Below are 22,268 nucleotides of genomic sequence, written 5' to 3' on the forward strand. Positions count from 1 at the left end.
TCAGCATACCTGGCTAATTTTTGTCTTTTGAAAGGGGTGGGGTCTTGTTCTTGGTCAGGGTGGTTTTAAACTTTCAGCTTCAAGCAGTCCTTCCTAAGTGCTAGGATTATAGGTGAGACCCACTTTGTCCGGCTAGCTTGCCATCTCTGAAACTTTTTTTTTTTTTTTTTGGCCGGGGCTAGGTTTGAACCTGCCACCTCCGGCATATGGGACCGGCGCCCTACTCCTTGAGCCACAGGCGCCACCCCATCTCTGAAACTTTTGTTTTTTGAGACAGAGTCTCACTATGTCACCCTCGGTAGAGTGCTGTGGCTTTACAGGTCACAACAACCTCAAACTCTTAGGCTTAAGCAATTTTCTTGCCTCGGCCTCCCAAGTAGCTGAGATTACAGGTGCCCCCAGGACACCCAGCTGTTTTTAGAGACGGGGTCTCACTGTGGCTCAGGCTGGTTTCAAACTGGTGAGCTCAGTCAATCTACCTGCCTTGGCCTCCCAGAGTACTAGGATTATAGGTGTGAGCCGACTCGCCCGGCCTAAGGACAGAGGTTTTTTTTTTTTTTTTTTTGAGGTAAGAGTCTCACTATGTTGCCTTCAGAGTGCTGTGAAGTCACAGTTCACGGCAACCTCAAACTCTTGGGCTTAAGCAATAGCTGGGACTACAGACACCTGCCATAATGCCCAGCTATTTTTTTTTTTTTTTTTTTGGAGACAGCCTCAAGCTGTCGCCCTGGGTAGAGTGTCATGGCATTACAGCTCACAGCAATCTCCAACTCCTGGGCTCAAGCAATTCTCTTGCCTCAGCCTCCCAAGTAGCTGGGACTACAGGCGCCCATCACAATGCCCGGCTATTTTTTTTTTTTGGTTGCAGCTGTCATTGTTGTTTGGCCGGCCCAGGCTGGAATCAAACCCGCCACCTCAGGTGTATGTGGCTGGTGCCTTACCCACTTGAGCCACAGGCACCGAGCCCCAGCTATTTTTTTGTTGCAGTGTCATTGTTGTTTAGCAGGCCTGGGCTGGGCTCAAACCTGCCAGCCTCGGTGTATGTTGCTGGCATCCTACTCAGTGAGCTATAGGCACCAAGACTGAAGGACAGAGTTTTTTGTTTTTTGTTTTTTGAGACAGAGTCTCACTTTGGTGCCCCTGGTAGAGTGCTATGGCATCACAGCTCACAGCAAACTCAAACTCTTGGGCTCAAGTGATTATTTTTATTTATTTATTTATTTTGTTTGTAGAGACAGAGTCTCACTTTATGGCCCTCGGTAGAGTGCCATGGCATCACACAGCTCACAGCAACCTCCAACTCCTGGGCTTAAGCGATTCTCTTGCCTCAGCCTCCCGAGTAGCTGGGCCTACAGGCGCCTGTCACAACGCCCAGCTATTTTTTGGTTGCAGTTCAGCCGGGGCCGGGTTTGAACCCGCCACCCTCAGTATATGGGGCTGGCGCCTTACCGACTGAGCCACAGGCACTGCCCAGTGATTATTTTTATTTTAGAGACAGAATCTCACTTTGTCGCCCATCGGTAGAGTGCTGTGATGTCACAGCTCACAGCAACCTACAGCTCTTGGGCTTAGGCGATTCATTTGTCTCAGCCCCCCGAGTAGCTGGGATTATAGGCACCCTCCACAATGTCTGGCTATTTTTTGTTGCAGTTTGGCTGGGGCCGGGTTCAAACCTACCACCCTTGGTATATGGGGCCTGCGCCCTACTCACTGAGCCACAGGTGCCTCCCCTAAGGGCAGAGTTTTAAATAGCATTTATTACCCTGAATTATGTTTAAAAAAAAATGACACTTAGGTTTTCAGCTTGAGTGGATGTTGGTGTCATTAACAGAAATAGTAAAAGAGAAGTTCTGGAAGTGAAGTTCAATTTGAATGCTTCCAGGCTCTCAACAACAGCTTGTGTCCAGTCGAATTTGAAGTGCCTCTAGATTTGTGGGTGGTGGTTACAGCGCCAGCCACATACACCAAGGGTGGCGGGTTCTAAGCCGGACTGGGCCAGATAAACAACAATGACATCTGCAACAAAAAATAGCTGGGCATTGTGGCAGGCGCCTGTAGTCCCGGCTACTTGGGAGGCTGAGGCAAGAGAATCGCTTAAGCCCAAGAGTTGGAGGTTTCTGTGAGCTGTGATGTTATAACACTCTACTGAGGGTGACATAGTGAAACTCTGTCTCAAAATAAATAAATAAATAATTAGATTTGTGGGTGGAAATGACTGGGTAGCTAATGAAATTATAATCCTAGAGCTCAGAATCAAGATAAAGACAGAGATAAAGTTTGGGCAGTCATCTGTCCAGAAGGAATAGCAAAAGCAGAGTGCTTTGGTGAGATTGCAGAGAAAGTAGAGGTAAAGGACTTAGTATAGTAAACACAACTTGGTATTTGGATGCAAGCCTTGTTTTTTCACTATTGTGTGGTTTTTTTTTTTTTTTTTGGAGACAGAGTCTCACTCTGTTGCCCTTGATAGAATGCTGTGGTGTCATAGCTGACAGCACCTCCAACTCTTGGGGCTCAAGTGATCCTCTTGTCTCAGTCTCCTGAATAACTGCGACTATTGGCATTGGCCACCACGCCTGCCTAGTTTTTCTATTTTTTTTAGTAGAGAAGGGGTCTCGTTTTGCTTAGGCTAGTCTCAAACTCCTGAGCTCAGGTGATCATCTACCAGAGTGCTAGGATTATAGGCATGAGCCACCCGGCCCCACTGTGTGTGTTTTTGACAAAAATATCATCTTTCGTTGCTGGGCGGTGGCTCACTCCTGTAATACTAGCACTCTGAGAGACTGGGGTGGATGGATTGCTTGAGCTTAGGAGTTCAAGACCAGCCTAAGCAAGATCGAGATCCTATCTCCACTAAAAAAAATAGGAAATGCTTGATGCCCTTATATTAGCGGTTGGGCGCCGGCCATATACACCGAGGCTGGCAGGTTTGAGCCCAGCCCAGGCCTGCCAAACAACAACAACTACAACAAAAAAACCAGCTGGGTGTTGTGGTGGGTGCCTGTAGTCACAGCTACTTGGGAGGCTGAAGCAAGAGAATCGTTTAAGCCCAAGAGTTTGAGGTTGCTGTGAGCTGTGATGCCACAGCACTCTACTGAGGACTACAGCTTAAGACTTTATCTCAAAAAAAAGAAAGAAAGAAAAACTGAGGCAAAACGATCACTTGAGCCCAAGAACTTGAGGTTGATGTGAGCTATGATGCCACGACACTCTACTCAGGATGGCAGAATGAGACTGTCTCAAAAATAAAAAGAAAATTATCTTTCAGTCTGTCACATAGTACCAGACCTCTGGGTTCCTTTTCCAGGTTATCAGCTGTTTAACCCTGGGGAAGCTACTTAACCTCTCTTTGTAGTTTCTTTAAAAGGTTGTTGTGAGGATTATGTGAGATAGCATTTAGAGTATCTGAAACAGTGATGGGCACAGAAGAAACAATAAAAGTTAGCTGTATATTGAAAATGCTTTATAAACTATAAAAGTAAGCAAATCTTCAAATAACATTGCTTTGTTCAATGTTGTTCAATGTCATTTTGTTTTAAGGAGGATGAGAAAAAAAAAATCAATTCCCAGCTAGCTATTGTCTGTGTGGTGTTTGCACATTCTCTCCATATCTGTATGGATTTTCTTTAGGTACTTAAGTTTTCTCTTACATCCCAAAGATGTGCATGTTAGATAAACTGGTATGTCTAAATTGTTGTAGTCCGAGTATGGGTTGTGTACATTAGTGCGCCTTACTAATAGAACGACATTCTTTTTTTTTTTTTAACCATGCTTTATATTGTTTTTTTTTTTTTTTAAATTTGGCCGGGGCTGGGTTTGAACCCGCCACCTCCGGCATATGGGACCGGCGCCCTACCCGCTGAGCCACAGGCACTGCCCAATAGAACGACATTCTGTCCAGGGTTAGTTCCTGCTTGGTGCCTTGCTGGACAGACTCTGGCTACCCTTGAAAACAAATGAATGAATCCAAATTATTGTCAAATAAAAATTCATAGACAGTAATCATACAAATGCACAGTAAAAGATGTGTGAAAGTCCTCAATGAGTCTGCCACATGTTATTGTGTTTTGAACTGTGTGGTAGTAGGAAGTACTTTTTGCCGTTTTCACTTTGCAAAGTTTCTTTTTTTTTTTTTTGTTTGAGACCAAGTCTTACTTCATCACCCTTGATAGACAGCTGTGGTGTCATAGCTCCTAGCAACCTCAAACTCTTGGGCTGAACCAATCCTCTTGCCTCAGCCTTTGTGTAGCTGGTACTACAGGTGCCCACAATGTCCAGCTGGTGGTTTTTTTTTTCAGTTTTTGGCCGGAGCTGGGTTTGAACCCGCCACCTTCTGCATATGGGGCTGGCTCCCTACTCCTTTGAGTCACAGGCGCCGCCCCTTTTTTTCTTTTTTAGAGACGTCTTCTGGCTCTTGCTTGGGCTGGTCTTGAACTCCTGAGCTCAGAAGATCCATCGGCCTCGGCATCCCAGAGTGCCAGCATTACTAGCAAGGCGACAGCCACCCTTGTCCAGCCAAGAATTTTTTTTTTTTTTTTTTGAAGATAGAGTCTCACTTTGTCACCCTTGGTAAAGTTCTGTGGTGTTATAGCTTACAGCAGGGGTCCTCAAACTTTTTAAACAGGGGGCCAGTTCACTGTCCCTCAGACCGTTGGAGGGCCGGACTATAGTTTAAAAAAAAAAACCAACTTGGGCGGCGCTTGTGGCTCAAGGAGTAGGGCACTGGTCCCATATGCCAGAGATGGTGGGTTCAAACCCAGCCCCGGCCAAGAACCAAAAAAAAACAACTATGGGGCGGCACCTGTGGCTCTGTGAGCAGGGCGGCGGCCCCATGTGCTGAGGGTGGCGGGTTCAAACCCGGCCCCGGCCAAACTGCAACAAAAAGATAGCTGGGCGTTGTGGCGGGCGCCTGTAGTCCCAGCTACTCGGGAGGCTGAGGCAGGAGAATCGCCTAAGCCCAGGAGTTGGAGGTTGCTGTGAGCTGTGTGACACCACGGCACTCTACCGAGGGCAATAAAGTGAAATTCTGTCTCTACAAAAAAACAACAACAAAAAAACAACAACAAAAAAAACTATGAACAAATTCCTGTGCACACTGCACATATCTTATTTTGAAGTAAACAAACCTGGAACAAATACAATCACACCGCCTCATGTGGCCCATGGGCCGTAGTTTGAGGACCCCTGGCTTACAGTAACCTCAAACTCTTGGGCTCAAGTGATGGAAGAGGATCATCTCTGAAGAATTAATTTAAGGGCTAGGATGCAGAGAAGAGAATTTTTTTTTTTTTGGCCGGGGCTGGGTTTGAACCCGCCACCTCTGGCATATGGGACCGGCACCCTACTCCTTGAGCCACAGGCGCCGCCCGGAGAAGAGAATTTTTTTTTTTTATATATTTTTTTGTAGAGACAGAGTTTCACTTTATTGCCCTCGTTAGAGTGCCGTGGTGTCACACAGCTCACAGCAACCTCCAACTCCTGGGCTTAGGCAATTCTCCTGCCTCAGCCTCCCGAGTAGCTGGGACCACAGGCGCCCGCCACAACGCCCGGCTATTTTGTTGTTGCAGTTTGGCCGGGGCCGGGTATGAACCCGCCACCCTCGGTATATGGGGCCGGCGCCCTGCTCACTGAGCCACAGGCGCCACCCAAGAATTTTTATAAAGAGGGAAGAAGAAATCAGAAAATTAGAATGACCAAGAAATTATCATGTCTAGGAAATTTCAGTGGGGAGGATGTGATCAGAATTGTTGGTATGATGCTTTATAAGGATTTCCCATTTATTTCAGTTGTTAGTAGTTTATTTTTTCACCAACGCAGATTATTTATTATGAAATCATTGGCATCTTTCTTTTATTTTTTTAGAGATAGAGTCTCACTTTATCACCCTTGGTAGAGTGCCGTGGCGTCACACAGCTCACAGCAACCTCCAACTCCTGGGCTTAGGCAATTCTGTTGCCTCAGCCTCCTGAGTAGCTGGGACTACAGGCACCCGCCACAACACGCTGCTATTTTTTTGTTGCAGTTTGGCCCACTGAGCCACAGGCGCCACCTGGCATCTTTTTTTTTTTAATACAGTCTGGCTTGTTTAGCCAGACTGGAGTTCAGGGGCATGATCATACAAATTCATTTGTAACCTCAAATTCCTGGGCTCAAGCAATCCTCTTGCTTCATCCTTCTGAGTAACTAGGACTACAGGCACCTCCACACCCAGCTAATGTTTTTTTTTTTTTTTTTTTTTTTAATTTTTCTTTTTTTGTAGAGACAGAGTCTCACTGTACCGCCCTCGGGTAGAGTGCTGTGGCGTCACACGGCTCACAGCAACCTCTAACTCTTGGGCTTACGCGATTCTCCTGCCTCAGCCTCCCAGGCAGCTGGGACCACAGGCGCCCGCCACAACGCCCGGCTATTTTTTTGTTGCAGTTTGGCCGGGGCTGGGTTTGAACCCGCCACCCTCGGCATATGGGGCCGGCGTCCTACTCACTGAGCCACAGGCGCCGCCCCCAGCTAATGTTTTTGTTTGCGGTTTTTGGCTGGGGGTGGGTTTGAACCTACCACCTCTGGCATATGGGGCCGGCGCCCTACCCCTTTGAGCCACAGGCGCCGCCCACCAGCTAATTTTTTTTTTTTCTTGAACTCTTGGAGCCATTTGGCCCATAATTATATGTTGTTATTATTTAATAATAGAAAATAATAATTTGTAAAGTGTCTTGCAGTTAATCTCATACAATTCTCACAACTTCCGTGTGAGATAGATGTCCCTAATTAGTAAATGAGGAAATTGAAGAACAAGAGATTATAACTTGCCTAAGCAGTAGAGATTCAATCTAGGTGTTCTGGTATCTAGTCTCCTTTGATAATCTTGTTTTCCTAATTAGACTGTAAGTTTCTTGCCCTAAATCTAATCAGTTTTTTTTTTTTTAAACCTAATTTACAGCACAAAGCTCAGTGTCAGGTAGAAAATGTGTCCTAAATGCTAAATGTGTAAAGACTGGCAGTAATCCAGAATAACTTGCTCTTTCTCCCATGTGCCCTCTAGCGCCCTCACAAAGCGAATGCTGAGGAAATGACCAAGTACCACAGTGATGACTACATTAAATTCTTGCGCTCCATCCGTCCAGATAACATGTCTGAATACAGCAAGCAGATGCAGAGATGTAAGCCTATTCTGTTTGCTCCATACTCTCAAGCCCCCAGTTTTCTCTCCCTTTCCATTGTAGAGGCCTCTTCTGCCTTCCTTGCACCTCTCATTCAACTCACACCTGATTTCCTATCTCTCAGAGGTACCAAAGTGCTCCTTTTTCTCAAATCTGGTTTTCCTTCTTTCCTGACTGTCAGTTATGAAGCTTGGACTTTTCCGGTTAGGTTCATAATACTGTCTGTCCCAAGAGTACTGTAATTATTGTAACGGATGAAACACTGACCTGGGGGTGGGAGACAGTAGACACAGGGCCCGGCTCTAACTCTTAACCCACTGGGCAAGTCACTTCTCACATTTTTCTTTTGTAAAGTGGGCTGGGCTGTGTGAACTCTGATTTCCATCCAACTATAACTGTTTTTACTTTGTGGGTATTAATTGAGGATTTAGAAGCTACTCAGGATAGATTCTAGATGATGTAATCTTTGAGATGAGGTGATTCTGCCTCTGCCTCTGGGAACTTAAACTCCAGAACAAGTACCCTCTCAGAAGCCACACTCAGTTTACAGGAACGTGAGAAGTAGGCGGGGCCTGTGGCTCAAAGAGTACCGCGCTGGCCCCATATACCGGAGGTGGCGGGTTCAACCCCAGCCCTGGCCAAAAACTGCAAAAAGAAAAAAAAAAAGTCTAGGAAAAAAAAAGGAATCATGGGAATTATTTTCACTGTGGGAAAACATTTGTTCAAATTTAGGACAAAACCCAACACTTTATACAATAGAACAGTATTGTCCAAAAAAAGTTGATTTTATTTTTGTTTTTTTGAGACAGAGTCTATGTCACACTCAGAGTGCTGTGGCATCACAGATCACAGCAACCTCAAACTCTTGGGCTTAAGCGATTCTCTTGCCTCAGCTTCCCAAGTACAGGTACCGCCTTAATACCCGACCATTTTTTTGTTGTTATCATTGGTTTTTTTTTTTTTTGAGATGGAGTTTTACTTTAGCGCCCTTGGTAGAGTGCAATGGTGCCACACAGCTCACAGCAACCTCCAACTCCTGGGCTTAGGCGATTCTCTTGCCTCAGCCTCCCGAGAAGCTGGGACTACAGGCGCCCGCCACAACACCCGGCTATTTTTTTGTTGCAGTTTGGCTGGGGCTGAGTTTGAACCCTCCACTCTCCATATATGGGGCTGGCACCCTACTCACTGAGCCACAGGCACCACCCTATAGTTGTCATTGTTTAGCAGGCCCGGGCCAGGTTCAAACCCACCAACCTTGGTGTATGTGGCCAGCGCCCTAATCACTGAGCTATAGGTGCCGAGCCCCCAAAAAGTTTTTATTAGCTTATGACAGTTTGTATTGAAATATCAGGAAATCTGTGATACTTGTTTATTACTGCTGGCCACAGGACAGTCTTATTCCCAAGGGAGAAAATCATGGATCAGTGCCAGTACCTGTACAGTGGTAATGATAACAGAAATGTGGAGACTTTCTTTGAAGCATGAAGCTTCTTTTTTTTTTTTTTTTTTTGTAGAGACAGAGTCTCACTGTACCGCCCTCGGGTAGAGTGCTGTGGCGTCACACGGCTCACAGCAACCTCTTAACTCTTGGGCTTACGTGATTCTCTTGCCTCAGCCTCCCAAGCAGCTGGGACTACAGGTGCCCGCCACAACGCCCGGCTATTTTTTTGTTGTAGTTTGGCCGGGGCTGGGCCTGAACCCGCCACCCTCGGCATATGGGGCTGGCGCCCTACTCACTGAGCCACAGGCGCCGCCCTGAAGCATGAAGCTTCTTTACTACCCACAGCTCCAGGAGCTGCTGCCCAGTTTGAGTGTGTTGTTTGCTTTCTGAATTGGCCGGGTCTTATTTCCCTCCAAGGTGAGGCAAATTCATTCCTTTAGCGCAGTGGTTCTCAACGTTCCTAATGGTGTGATGTATTTTCATTGTTACAAAGGGGTCGCTCTGCACAGGTTGAGAACCGCGCTTTCCATAATCCATTTAGGCCAAGGATAGGCTCTGCTCTCACTAGAGAAGCAGGTTGGAAGGAAAGTGCTGCACGCCACGGCTCACAGCAATCTCCAACTCCTGGGCTTAAGCGATTCTCTTGCCTCAGCCTCCCGAGTAGCTGGAACTACAAGCACCCGCCACACCACCTGGCAATTCTTTTGCTGCAGTTTGGCCAAGGCTAGGTTCGAACCCTCCACCCTCAGTATATGGGGCTGGCGCCGCCCAAGAAAATGAGCTCTTATGTCTTAGCTCTGCCACTTAGCTATGTGTTCTTGAGCAAGTCTCCAAGCTCTCTGAGTGTTATGTGCCCTCTTTAGGAGGAAGACAATAGTGCTGATATCATAGTCTGAGATGGGGGGATAAGTGAGATATATATTCAAAGTACCTACTCTCAATGATTAGTAGCTTTGACTGTTATGATTTATTATTTCTGTCAAAGCAGATAAAATATCAGGTCTTCAGAAGCATGTAGGTTCTGCTTTAGCACCACAGTTTTTCTGAATCCAGCATTGTAAAGTTGTATGCTAAAATATGAATTAGGTCTATTAGGTCTGGGTGTCTGTAGTCCCAGCTCTTGGGAAGTAGGAGTATTACTTGCATCCAGTTCAGTTCATTGCCAGCCTGTGCAACATAGTGAGACTCTAAAACAAAACAAAACAAAAATGAAACAAACAAGGAAAAGAAAATAATTTGTTTTTTTGTTTGTTTGTTTTTAGAGACAGAGTCTCACTTTGTCGCTCTCGGTAGAGTGATGTGGCGTCACAGCTCACAGCAACCTCCAGCTCTTGGGCTCAGGCGATTCTTCTGCCTCAGCCTCCCAAGTAGCTGGGACTACAGGCGCCCGCCACAACACCCGGCTATTTTTTATTGCAGTTTGGCCGGGCCGGGTTTGAACCCGCCACCCTCGGTATATGGGACTGACGCCCTACTCACTGAGCCACAGGCACCACCCTGAAAATAAAATTTTTGAGATACATTCTCATTCATTTTATGGACATATTGAGACCAAGACAAATGAAATGACTTTCCCAGAGTCACACAGCAAAGTGGTGGTAGAATGGAGAATGGAACTCTAGTCCTCTGATTCTGGAGTTTTAAAAGTAAGATGCATATAAAATATTACAAAATATATTTTAAAAAAAATAATGGACATTCATGTGCCCACTACCCAGCCTAAAAAAGAAAACATTATCACCACAGTTGAAGTTCCCCTGGGCACCTCTCCTTGATCACATACCTTTTCTCTCCCATTGTTGCCCAGCCCCCACCCCATGACCACCCAACTAAGGTATGAGCACTATCCTAAAATCGCTGTATAATCCCATGCATCTCATTTTTTAATAGGCATTTTACTGTCTTTTCTGCCTGTCTGTTCTACCACTTGTCACCTAATACTGCTCTCCTTTAGTCTAAAGGCAGCCTAAGAATGAGAAAAGTATTTATTATTATTATTATTTATTGAGACAGAGCCTCAAGCTGTTGCCCTGGATAGAGTGCTGTGACATCACAGCTCACAGCAACCTCCAACTCCTAGGCTCAAGCAATTCTCTTGCCTCCGCCTCCCAAGTAGCTGGGACTATAGGCGCCCGCCACAATGCCCGGCTATTTTTTGGTTGCAGCCATCATTGTAATTTGGCAGGCTCAGGCTGCATTCGAACCTACCAGCTCAGGTGTATATGGCTGGCGCCTTAGCTGTTTGAGCCACAGGTGCCGAGCCAAGAAAAGTATTTATAATTGGAAGGGGAGAAAACCCACAGAAAAGTCTTTCCTAGCCTCACAGATTAGCCCAAGTGAGTTGGGCTCTCCCTTTCCCCACCTTTCCATCTCTAATCACATAGCTCATTGAGCTGAGAATAAATGGGCTGGCCATTTTAGCCACCTGTTGGTTTGCAGCCTGAAGGAAAATATTTTCTCATATCTAAAACACCCATTCCCTCTCATGGGGCTCCACATCCCAAAGCAGTATAAACAAAGCTTTGGAAACCCAAGCAGGCCAAACCCATTGCAAAAGGAAGCACCAGAGGGGCAATCAGTTGCCAGTGGTTAAATAGCCTGGCCCAGGGACCAAAGTTCTTATTTACACAGCCTCCCAGTATCTACCCAGGAAGTTAGGAGAAGAGCCACCCATTATTCACTCCTTTATGCAGCACCACAGCTTGGGCATCTTCTAAGTGTAGGACAGTACCCCAGAATTGGTAACTCTTGAACTTCAGCTGTGTCTTTTTCCTGTTTTGTTTTTTTTTTAGAGACAGGGTCTCACACCCAGGCTAGAGTATAGTGGTGCAATCATAGCTCACTGCCTCCTCAAACTCGTGGGCTCAAGCGATACCCGTTTCAGCCTCCTGAATACCTGGAAGTACAGGCGTGTGCCATTATGCTTAACTTTTTAAACTTTTCATAGCTGTGGTGGCCAGGCTGGTCTTAAACTCCTAGACTCAAGTGATCCTCCTGCCTCTGCCTCCCAGAGCACAAGAATTACAGGCAGGAGCCACTGCACCTTGCTGAGCACTGTCTTGAGATCTTACCGCCACAAGCCAACCTGGGTTTTCCGACTGGTCTCATCCCAGGGCTCCTCCTCCTCGCTCTACTTTGGGAATTCCTGCTGTTAACAGTGGGTGCAGTGGTAATGCTGAGGCGAGAGAAATAGTATCTAGCCCCAATCCTACCACTAACTTCCTGCACATCACTGGTGTCTCAGCAGTTTCCTTGTCTGTTGGAGGAGACTTAGAGCCTTCCCCTCTAGCTTTGTGAGTCTACAACCTCCAGGTGTGCTTTCCTTCCTGTTGTTCATTTCATTTGCATTATTGTTTGCATGTGTTTCCACATTATGTACTAGTTTGTACTTTTACCCCTTTAGGCCTGAAATAACTTTACTCCAGTTGTCGCTGTGGGTGTAATAGAAAGCACTGGACTGTGGGAGTCGAGACACCTGGACTCTGATTCTGGTTCTGCCACTGCCTGGTTATATAACCTTGGGCAAGTCACTTAACTTCTCTGTATCTGTTCTTCTGAACAATGGTGTTGATATCTGTCTTGTCCAGCTTATAGGGTTGTTGTGAGTATGAAATGAGGTTGTAAATTTAGAAGGACTTGAGAAAAGGCAAGGGTGTATTTTCAGAGTTTGAGGACAGAAAGACCAGAGCTTGAGGCTTGTGTATTACTGTTGACATTTACTTGCATTTCACCTGTCCGTGCCTGAGGGACCAAATACTACCTCAGGAGTTTGTGGGAGGATTTGTTATCTTAGGATTTAAAGCTTTTAACACAGTTTCTGACACACTGCAAGTGCTCAGAGAAGGATAGTTATATAGGTCTCCGTTCTTCATCCTTGTTAGTCACCTAGAGTGAGGTCCAGGGACAAACTCAGGCTGGAAGAAGTGAATAATTTTTTTTTCCTTAAGGAATGAACCTACATTTTCCAGGTTGCTAACTGCTTTCCCATGTTAGATTTCTGTTAATTATCTCACTGGATGGATGAGGTAGAGATCATTATTGCTTGTTATAGATAATGAGCTAAAGTTCAAACAGGTTGACTTGATACAGTCCCACAGCCAGTAAGTACTAGAACCTGAAGTAGAACATGAGCCTTCTGTATTTAAGTTCTATGTTTTTTCCATCAGCTCATACAGATCTAAATTAAAGGAAATAGTGGAAACTAACATTTTGCTTATTTCTTTCAAGTCAACGTTGGTGAGGACTGCCCAGTATTTGATGGCCTGTTTGAGTTCTGTCAGTTGTCTACTGGTGGCTCTGTGGGTAAGGAATATACATCCCCTTCCCAGGGCTGTGGGCTGTCCTACTGAGGTTTCCCTTTTAGTCTGCTTAGTAGGCTGATCTGTAACCATGTAGAAAGGTCCTATGGGTTTTTACTTTAGATCTCTAAAATGTCATTCTGGTTCAGTCTCAACCCAATTCAGTCTCTGACATGGTACTGACAAGTATCCTTGACTGTCCTCTCTTACCAAGGAATTCCCTACAGACCTCAAGGGGTTGTTGAGATGCTGTATGTAAAAGCAATTTGTGAACTGCAAAGTTCTGTACAAATGGAAGTGTCATCACCTGTGTCTTATGAAACAGTATGGTAATTACCTTTAGAGGTCAAAAATACTCTCCACATATCTCCTACTTTCATTTTTAACTTCTGGGTTACCTCTAAACAAGTTTTTTTTTTTTTTTAAAGACAATCTCACTTTGTCGCCCATGGTAGAGTGCCGTGGCATCATGGCAACCTCCAGCTCCTGGGCTTAGGAAATTCTCTTAACTCAGCCTCCCAAGTATCTGGGACTACAGGTGTCCGCCATAACGCTCGGCTATTTTTTGTTGCAGTTCGGCCAGGGTCGGGTTCAAACTCATCACTCTCTGCAAAAAAAAAGAAAAAGAATTCCTCTGTAGTATTCTATAGGGTGATTTCTAGTGACTGTATGATTAGTACATGTTATAGACCTACTTCAATTGATATAATCTGTCCTCTCCTATTGGATCATTTGGATTGTTCCAGGCTAAAGTTAACACCATCACAAATGCACATGCACACATGGGTGTATGTTTCTCTCTCCCTTTTTTTTTTTTTGTAGAGACAGAGTCTCACTTTATGGCCCTCGGTAGAGTGCCGTGGCATCACACAGCTCACAGCAACCTCCAACTCCTGGGCTTAAGCGATTCTCTTGCCTCAGCCTCCCGAGTAGCTGGGACTACAGGCGCCCGCCACAACGCCCAGCTATTTTTTGGTTGCAGTTCAGCCGGGGCCGGGTTTGAACCCACCACCCTCGGTATATGGGGCTGGCGCCTTACCGACTGAGCCACAAGCGCCGCCCTCTCTCTCCCTTTTTTTTTTTGAGACAGAGTCTCACTTTGTTGCCCTCCGTAGAGTGCGATGACATCGTAGTTTACAGCAACCTCAAACTCTGGGGCTCAAGTGATCTTCTTGCCTCAGCCTCTTGAGTAGCTGGGACTTCAGGTGCCTGCTACAATGCCTGGCAATTTTTTTTATTTTTTAGAGACATAGTCTCACTTCATCGCCCTAGGTAGAGTGCTGTGGCGTTACAGCTCACAGCAACCTCCAACTCCTGGGCTTAAGTGATTCTCTTGCCTCAGCCTCCCGAGTAGCTGGGACTACAGGCGCCCACCACAACGCCCGGCTATTTTTTTTTTTTTGGTTGCAGTTTGGCCAGGGCCTGGTTTGAACCCGCCACCCTCAGTATATGGGGCTGGCACCTTACCAACTGAGCCACAGGCTCCGCCAGCTCACACCTATAATCTTAACATGCCAAGGTGGGAGGATTGCTTGAGTTCAAGAACAGCCTAAGCAAGAGCAAGACCCCATATCTACTAATAATAGAAAAATTATCCAGGCGTTGTAGTGGGCGCCTGAATCCCAGCTACTTGGGAGCCAGAAGATCACTTGAGCCTAAGAGTTTGAGGTTTCAATCAGCTACCGTGATGCCACTGAATTGTATCCCAGGCAACAGAGCGAGACTCTGTCTCAAAATAAATAAATAAACTTACACATGCAATTCAAGATATACATGTGTGTAGGCATACACACATTCATTTACTCAGTCTGAAACCAAAGTTTATAAAAGAACAGTTTACTCCGATATTTATATTCAGCTTTATTTCTTTTAAGTAGAATTCCACTAAATCAATTTTAAAGTCTACAGGTAGGTTACCATCCTCAATTTAGAAAATAGTTTTCTTAGAGTAGGTAGTATCTTGTTTATTCCCTGTTGGAATGTGGGAGGAAGTGGACTATCCTGTGAATTGTATAATACAGCTGTTGAATAGGCAGATCCTGCCTCTCACTGGGTTTCCTGGGCTTCTTCTTGGGGAGAGAGGAGTAACAGGCTTATGTTCTTTTTTTCCCATGCCCAGCAAGTGCTGTGAAACTTAATAAGCAGCAGACGGACATCGCTGTGAATTGGGCTGGGGGCCTGCACCATGCAAAGAAGTCCGAGGCATCTGGCTTCTGTTACGTCAATGATATCGTCTTGGCCATCCTGGAACTGCTAAAGTATGCCTGCTTGGCCTTGTTTCTTGGAGGAGCACCTTAGGCCAGGTTCCCACTTCCCTCTCCCTCTGGGCTTGCCTCCCTAGTTTGCTTTTCTGAGCGTTGTGCTGGCTAGGATGTTTTTGATGAGTATCTCTGGCCATCTTCTCCTTGACGGGGTCTTGGTTTGATCTGAGCCCACGGCAAGATCAGGGGCAGGCGCTGCTCATATCCTGCCTCCAGAGTGTCCCTGTGTGGCTGGAGTTGACCCTGGCTGTAGAGTAGGAAGATCGGACTTGGTCGGCTTGGTCAGGCCTCTGGAGACACCCGGCCGCTCTTCCACCTTCCTTCAGCCAGTTTCCACGTCTCTGGTGCTTAGAGATACCTGAGGGAGGCAGCCAGCCCGGTAAGCTGGGACCTGGCGCGCTTGGCGCATCCCATCCCCAAAGAGCCCCCAGACCCCTGACCCCTTTCTGATCCTAGGTATCACCAGAGAGTGCTGTATATTGACATTGATATTCACCATGGCGATGGCGTGGAAGAGGCCTTCTATACCACAGACCGGGTCATGACTGTGTCCTTTCATAAATATGGAGAGTACTTCCCAGGAACTGGGGATCTACGGGTGAGAACTCCCTTCAGGGGCCAACCAGCTCACCTTTAGCTGCCAGCTCTAATTCTCCTATCCCATGCCACTAAAACCCTTTCCTGCCTCTTCTGCCATTCAGAACTCCACACCCCAGTCTGGAGCACCTGCCATGATCTCTTCCCTTTTCTATTATGAAGGAAGGGAATGATGGAACTTTAAGAGTTGGAGGAGGACAGGGGTCTTCTGACTCATTGGACTGTCCTTTTGGCTATAGCTGGGTTGCATTATTTTGTTCTTATGTTCCTTGGGACTAGGAATTGGAACTCTTAAGAAACATCTCAGGAGTTCTTGACATTTTTAGGTCATTTTCTCCTTTGGTCTTCTGACTGAAAGCTATGGAGTCTCTCCTCAGAAAAGTACATGAAATTTTGCATCTGATGTAGGATAGTTAATACGGGGCGGCGCCTGTAGCTCAGTCGGTAAGGCGCCGGCCCCATATACCGAGGGTGGCGGGTTCAAACCCGGCCCCGGCTGAACTGCAACCAAAAAATAGCTGGGCGTTGTGGCGGACGCCTGTAGTCCCAGCTACTCGGGAGGCTGAGGCAAGAGAATCGCTTAAGCCCAAGAGTTGGAGGTTGCTGTGAGCTGTGTGATGCCATGGCACTCTACCAAGGGCCATAAAGTGAGACTCTGTCTCTACAAAAAAAAAAAAAAAAGATAGTTAATACATCCCCTTACTGAAGCTCATATATGAACTCAAGATAAGAATCCTTGGAAGCTACTTCCTTGAGCTGTTCCATCTGCTTCTGTTAAAATGAATATAATGAAATCAGCTATGTTAGTAGCCCTTGGGAGAAAAGTGGCAATTCAGTTGTCTGCTTAAGGCAAGTATTAAAATAACTGAGAATTTACTATTTTGAAGTTAGTTGGAAGAACTTGGCTTTTCTCTCTGCTGCCCTTCACACCTCCCTAGAGAGGACAGAATGGGGGTAGAGTAGTGAGAGTAAAGCTGTCCTAGAGAGGCTTAAAGGGTCATTGGAGATGCGTGTTATTTCTTTTTCTTTTGAGACACAGTCTCAAGCTGTTGCTCTGCGTAGAGTGTTGTGGCGTCATAGCTCACAGCAACCTCTAACTTGGGCTCAAGCAAATCCCCTTTCCTCAGTTTTTCTATTTTTAGTAGAGATGGGGTCTCCCTTTTGCTCAGGCTGGTCTCAACCTTCTGAGGTCAAGTAATCCACACACCTCAGCCTCCCTGAATGCTAGGATTACAGGCATGAGCCACTGCACCCGGCCATGGGTATTATTTCTGTGACCCACCTGCTTGCCAGCTCTAACCCAATCCAGGGGTAGAAATATTGTGCTATGGGTTGGTGTATTCAATCTCTGACTCCATAAACACCTCTCAGCCTGAGTGTAGGCTCAGTGGTATATCCAGAGATGTGAGTCAGATTTGCCAGTGTGGGGAAATGGTAGTACAAGGTATCCCTGTCCTGGCCCACCTGATGGGGTCAGCTTCTCTTAGAACCTACACTGCTTCTTTCCTTAACCCTCCAGCCCCCATCTTTGAACTTCCTCCTAGCTTCATCTTTCAGTTGTACTTTAATGTCCCTCTTAATTAGGATATTGGGGCTGGCAAAGGCAAGTATTATGCTGTTAACTACCCGCTCCGAGATGGGATTGATGACGAGTCCTATGAGGCCATTTTCAAGCCGGTAAGTGGCTTTATCTACCCCTTGGGCTACAAATTGGGTTGACCTATGGGGAGGAGGAACATAACACTCCAATCATACCATAAGCATTTCTCCCCCACAAAGTTAGAAATGAGAGGTATTTCAACCCTGGATTATTGTATGGTTAGTTAAGGAACAAAAATCATCTGAATAGGCGGCACCTGTAACTCAGTGGGTAGGGCGTCAGCTATATACACTGAAGCTGGCAGGTTTGAACCCAGCCTGGGCCAACTAAAACAATGACAATTGCAACCAAAAAAAAATAGCTGGGTGTTGTGGCAGGTGCCTCTAGTCCCAGCTACTTGGGAGGCTGAGGCAAGAGAATCACTTAAGCCCAAGAGTTTGAGATTGCTGTGAGCTGTGATGTCACAGCACTCTACTGAGGGTAACATAATGAGACTGTCTCAAAAATAAAAAAAAGGTCATCTGAACATTTGTTGATGCCTTCTATGGTCCAATCTTCTGCTGGATATGAGAATATCTAAGACGCGATCTTTGCCCTCACAGTCTATGATAGGGAAGGCAGGCACAAACCCAACAGTATGTCATCAGTGCTGTTCTTATATCTCCATTTGGGGTTAGCTACTGAGAGACTATTGTGTTCTTTTGGTGGCATTTTGTCTCCTTGGTTTTTCCTGTTTTCTTATTGCCTTATGTGGACGTCTGCACATGTAAAGAACTAGGAATTTACTTCAGTTTTTGCAAACTGGCTTTGTCTGGGAAAGCCCTTTACCAATCAGCCCATTCACAGGTTCTGGAAAGGCTGTCTGGTGTGTTTGGGCAGGCTGGCCTGCTGCCTGTGTTTTTAAGGGGTGAACAGAGGAACTGCAACCTGGGCTGGGGAGAGGGTAGTCAGGGATGATTTCACAGGAGGTGACATTTGAGCTGGACTTTGAAAAATGAGGAGGTACCCATGTGAAGAAGGATGTGGGAGCCATAGGGTATTTAGCAGAAAGAAGAGGACCAGTAGAAGTGCAGAAGTGCTAGTATGTTGGGGCATATAGGCCAGTATACAGGCCTGCTATGTGGCTAGTAGTGAGCACAACAAAAGTGTGAGTTATGGTCTCTGTCCTCAGTAATGTTAGAATCTACCTGTGAGAATAAGATGTACAAAGAGCTTCCTCAGAATATAAGGCCCCAAGTCCATAGGACTGAATGAATAGAGTGGATGTAGCTAAGGATCAGGAAGTCTGCTCAGAAGTGGCACTGGTGTGTGGGCACTGAAAGAAGGGGAAAATTTGGGAGTTTGTAGGGAGACCATTCTAGGTTTAGCCTTGTTGGGGCCAGAAGGATCTTTTTTTTAGAGACAGTCTCACTTTGTTGCCCTCGGTAGAGTGCTGTGGTGTCACAGCTCACAGCTACCTCCAGCTCTTGGGCTTAGACGATTCTCGCCTCAGCCTTCAGAGTAGCTGGGACTACAGGCGCCCGCCACAACCCCTGGCTATTTTTTGGTTGCAGTTTGGCCAGGGCCGGGTTCAAACCCGCCACCCTCATATATGGGGCCGGCGCCCTACTCACTAAGCCATAGGTGCCACCCACAGAAGGATCTTAAAGATACTTTCAAATTGGAAAACTGAATCCAAAGTTGGGAGCCCCAGCCTGCTACTCTTTTTTTTCTGTCACACAGCATGAGGGAAAGTGGAAAGGTAGGAGCGGGTGATAAGGAATAGAGAGTGCTGCACTCAACGTCTCTACCCCAAACCTTGTATAGCTTTTCTTGAGGTTGGTGACCAGGATGTGTCCTTTTAGGTAATGTCCAAAGTAATGGAGATGTTCCAGCCCAGTGCAGTGGTTTTACAGTGTGGCTCAGACTCCCTGTCTGGGGATCGGTTAGGTTGCTTCAATCTGACCATCAAAGGTGAGATTAGGTTGCACAAGGATGGGTGGGCTGGGTTCTGCTGGGTGGTCCTGTAACCCAACACCCCTTCTTCTACCAAAGGGCATGCCAAGTGCGTGGAATTTGTCAAGAGCTTCAACCTGCCTATGTTGATGCTGGGAGGAGGTGGTTACACCATTCGTAATGTTGCCCGATGCTGGACATATGAAACAGCTGTGGCCCTGGACACAGAGATCCCTAATGGTAATAGCTCCAGAGCCAGGTTGGACTGGGCTGGGCAGGGGCTGGGGCTGGAGCTTGTGTCCTTTAGACCAGAACTCTTCCCCTGTTTTATCATATATGGGGACACTGTATCACTGTGATTGGCAGATCATAGCCACCATTTTTTTCTAAGTCCTTTTTGACTCTGTCCTCTCTCCCTCCTGTTTCTGGTTTTTACAGAATTAGCATGATTGTTTATAGCTTTGGAATATCTACTCTCTTACAGAGTTAACTCGCGTAGAGAGTGAAGGGGAGCACTTACATTGAGCAGTGCCTGAGTGTCTTGATCCAGGGCCTAGGTCATGTCCTAGTGATACATTTGCTGGCGTGGACACTGGAGAATGGTGTTAAATCCCATAGGCACCCAAGTCTTGCCCTATCTCAGAGGCATTCTTCTGCTTGATGGGTAAACAGGCCCAGATAAACTGCAAATGCTTTTCTCAAGGTTAACTTTCTTCTCTTCTTCTCTAATCAGAGCTTCCATACAATGACTACTTTGAATACTTTGGTCCAGACTTCAAGCTTCACATCAGCCCCTCGAATATGACTAACCAGAATACTAATGAGTATTTGGAGAAGATCAAGTGAGTACCTTCTGGTGGCCCCTTGGGGGACATTCTGGGCTGTGGTTTGTCCCTAACCCAGGCCTAGCCACCCCCTCTCCCTTTGTAGACAGCGACTGTTTGAGAACCTGAGGATGCTGCCCCATGCGCCAGGGGTTCAGATGCAGGCAATTCCTGAGGATGCCATCCCAGAGGAAAGTGGTGATGAGGATGAAGAAGACCCTGACAAACGCATCTCCAGTAAGACCCAGACCTTCCCCCTTAGCAGGCAGCTCTGCCACTCCTTGTTCCACATCCCCCCACCCCACCCCGTGCTGCTTGCCTGTTGAGAAACCTAAGTTCAATTTCCCGTTAGCTGTCTCCCTCTCTCCATCCCTTTTCTTGGTGTTTCTTGGGGGACTCACAGGGAAGCACTAGGCATAGATCTTCGGATTAAACAGCCTCTTTGCCTCTCCCATCCTTTCCATTGCCTCCCAGTCTGTTCCTCTGACAAACGAATTGCCTGTGAGGAAGAGTTCTCTGATTCTGATGAGGAAGGAGAAGGTGGCCGAAAGAACTCTTCCAACTTCAAGAAAGCCAAGAGAGTCAAAACAGAAGATGAAAAAGAGAAAGATCCAGAAGAGAAGAAAGGTGGGTTTGGGTTGAGCCAGGGCTGAGGTCTTGTGCCCTGGAGGAAGATGACTCTATATATAGGCCACTGGGAGGGAGCTGACTCAGGCCCTCCCATCTGCTCCTGTGGGGCTCTGCCTTAGTTCCTTGGGCCTTTCAGTGGCACCCACAAGTGGCAGGTCCCACAAAACAATGAAACTCATCTCTACTGGCTGATTGAGCTGTGGCTTTCACCACCCAAGCCCTTTTCCCAGAACTTCAGCCATTTCCCAGGGGGCTGCCTCCGCCTACCTGGGTTCTGGCTGGTAGGCTGTAGCAGGCTGGGAAACCGGTCCAACCTGTTCTCTACAAGGCTCATTGGGAGGACCTGGGATGGGCTGGGCTTTTCTTTTTATGTCCAGTCAACTGTAGTGTTGGGGAAGGGGTTTCAGGGTGAGACCTCATGGGTCTTTCCAGAGAGGCTACCCTTGGCCATCCCTGTACTCTTTATGTTCTAGAAGTTACAGAAGAGGAGAAAACCAAGGAGGAGAAGCCAGAAGCCAAAGGGTAAGGAAGGAGCTGTCTGTTGGCCATCTCCCTGGCATTGGAGCACCAGTGTTTTTGTCCCACCACTCAGAGGCAAGGCACAGGCACAGCTGGTCCAGCTTACAAAGGCCTCTTTCAGGGACCAGTCTGTCTCTGCAGTTCTAGGCAGAGCTAGGAAGTCCCGGCCCCCAGCAGTTACCTGGGCAGCTGGGGTCCTATGGAAGTCATTGTATCCACACTTTTGCCTCAAGGATTTGGGGTGGATTATCTCATGCCAGTTTCTGCTCTCTCCACAGGGTCAAGGAAGAGGTCAAGTTGGCCTGAGCAGACCTCTCCAGCTCTTGGTTTCTTGTCAAGTCTCCCACTTTTCTCCAATACCCCCTCAGATTTTATATTTTCTATTTCTCTTTGTATTTATATGAAAACTTATTAAATATAAATATCCCCAAGGCTAGACAGAAACAAAGAAACAAGGGCTCTGAGCCCAGGGCAGCTGAGCTGGGCGAACTCTTCTAGGCGTTGCTTTGCTACCCATCCCTCCCAATGTTAATTTCCAACCAGGAAGAGTACTACGTCTTGGGAGAAAGGATAATTTTATGTATCCATAAGTCAAAATCCTGAAATACCAAGTGCTTGCATAGTAGCTTTGGAAATGTGTCCTTATTGAGCATTTTAGAAGGGGTGACTGGGTGTTTAAGGACCCCCGTTCTTTTCAGGCCTCTAAGGCAACATCAGCCATTTCTTAGTTTGGTTCTATTCCTACCTTCCCACTAGGCTCAAGTGAGCCAAGAAACTCACACTGCCTGCCCTCTGTCTTCCCCCAGTTTTGCAGGTGGAGGTTGGTAGTCTAGCTTCCTTTGAAATACTATTTTCATTTTTGTGAGACTTTGTAATAAAATGGTACATTTCTATACCCTCCTGAGCTTCTGTTTTCTAACTGTCCCTGGGTTGCTTTCAGCTGCTTCCCTGACCTTTTGGGGTCCATGGGTATCTGGGCAACCCTCTAAACACCAACAAAGTCATCAACTTA

At 46.6% G+C, this 22,268-nt stretch overlaps 1 protein-coding gene across 1 annotated transcript in view; it reads left to right on the top strand.

Annotated features, from left to right (window-relative positions):
* HDAC1 (histone deacetylase 1) overlaps nt 1-22,151 on the top strand; it is a 41,848-nt gene extending 19,697 nt beyond the window's left edge. Inside the window, exons 3-14 of the mRNA XM_053575582.1 lie at nt 7,034-7,151; nt 12,820-12,894; nt 15,010-15,148; nt 15,608-15,749; nt 17,333-17,425; nt 19,193-19,301; nt 19,383-19,523; nt 20,017-20,125; nt 20,214-20,344; nt 20,582-20,734; nt 21,211-21,259; nt 21,535-22,151. Coding sequence (XP_053431557.1) covers nt 7,034-7,151; nt 12,820-12,894; nt 15,010-15,148; nt 15,608-15,749; nt 17,333-17,425; nt 19,193-19,301; nt 19,383-19,523; nt 20,017-20,125; nt 20,214-20,344; nt 20,582-20,734; nt 21,211-21,259; nt 21,535-21,562 — 1,287 coding nt within the window. The 3' untranslated portion in view covers nt 21,563-22,151. The remainder of the gene's footprint in view (nt 1-7,033; nt 7,152-12,819; nt 12,895-15,009; nt 15,149-15,607; nt 15,750-17,332; nt 17,426-19,192; nt 19,302-19,382; nt 19,524-20,016; nt 20,126-20,213; nt 20,345-20,581; nt 20,735-21,210; nt 21,260-21,534) is intronic.
* The last annotated feature ends 117 nt before the right edge of the window (nt 22,152-22,268 follow it).

Source organism: Nycticebus coucang, chromosome 22 (genome assembly GCF_027406575.1).
Source record: "Nycticebus coucang isolate mNycCou1 chromosome 22, mNycCou1.pri, whole genome shotgun sequence".
Taxonomy (NCBI): Eukaryota; Metazoa; Chordata; class Mammalia; order Primates; family Lorisidae; genus Nycticebus; species Nycticebus coucang.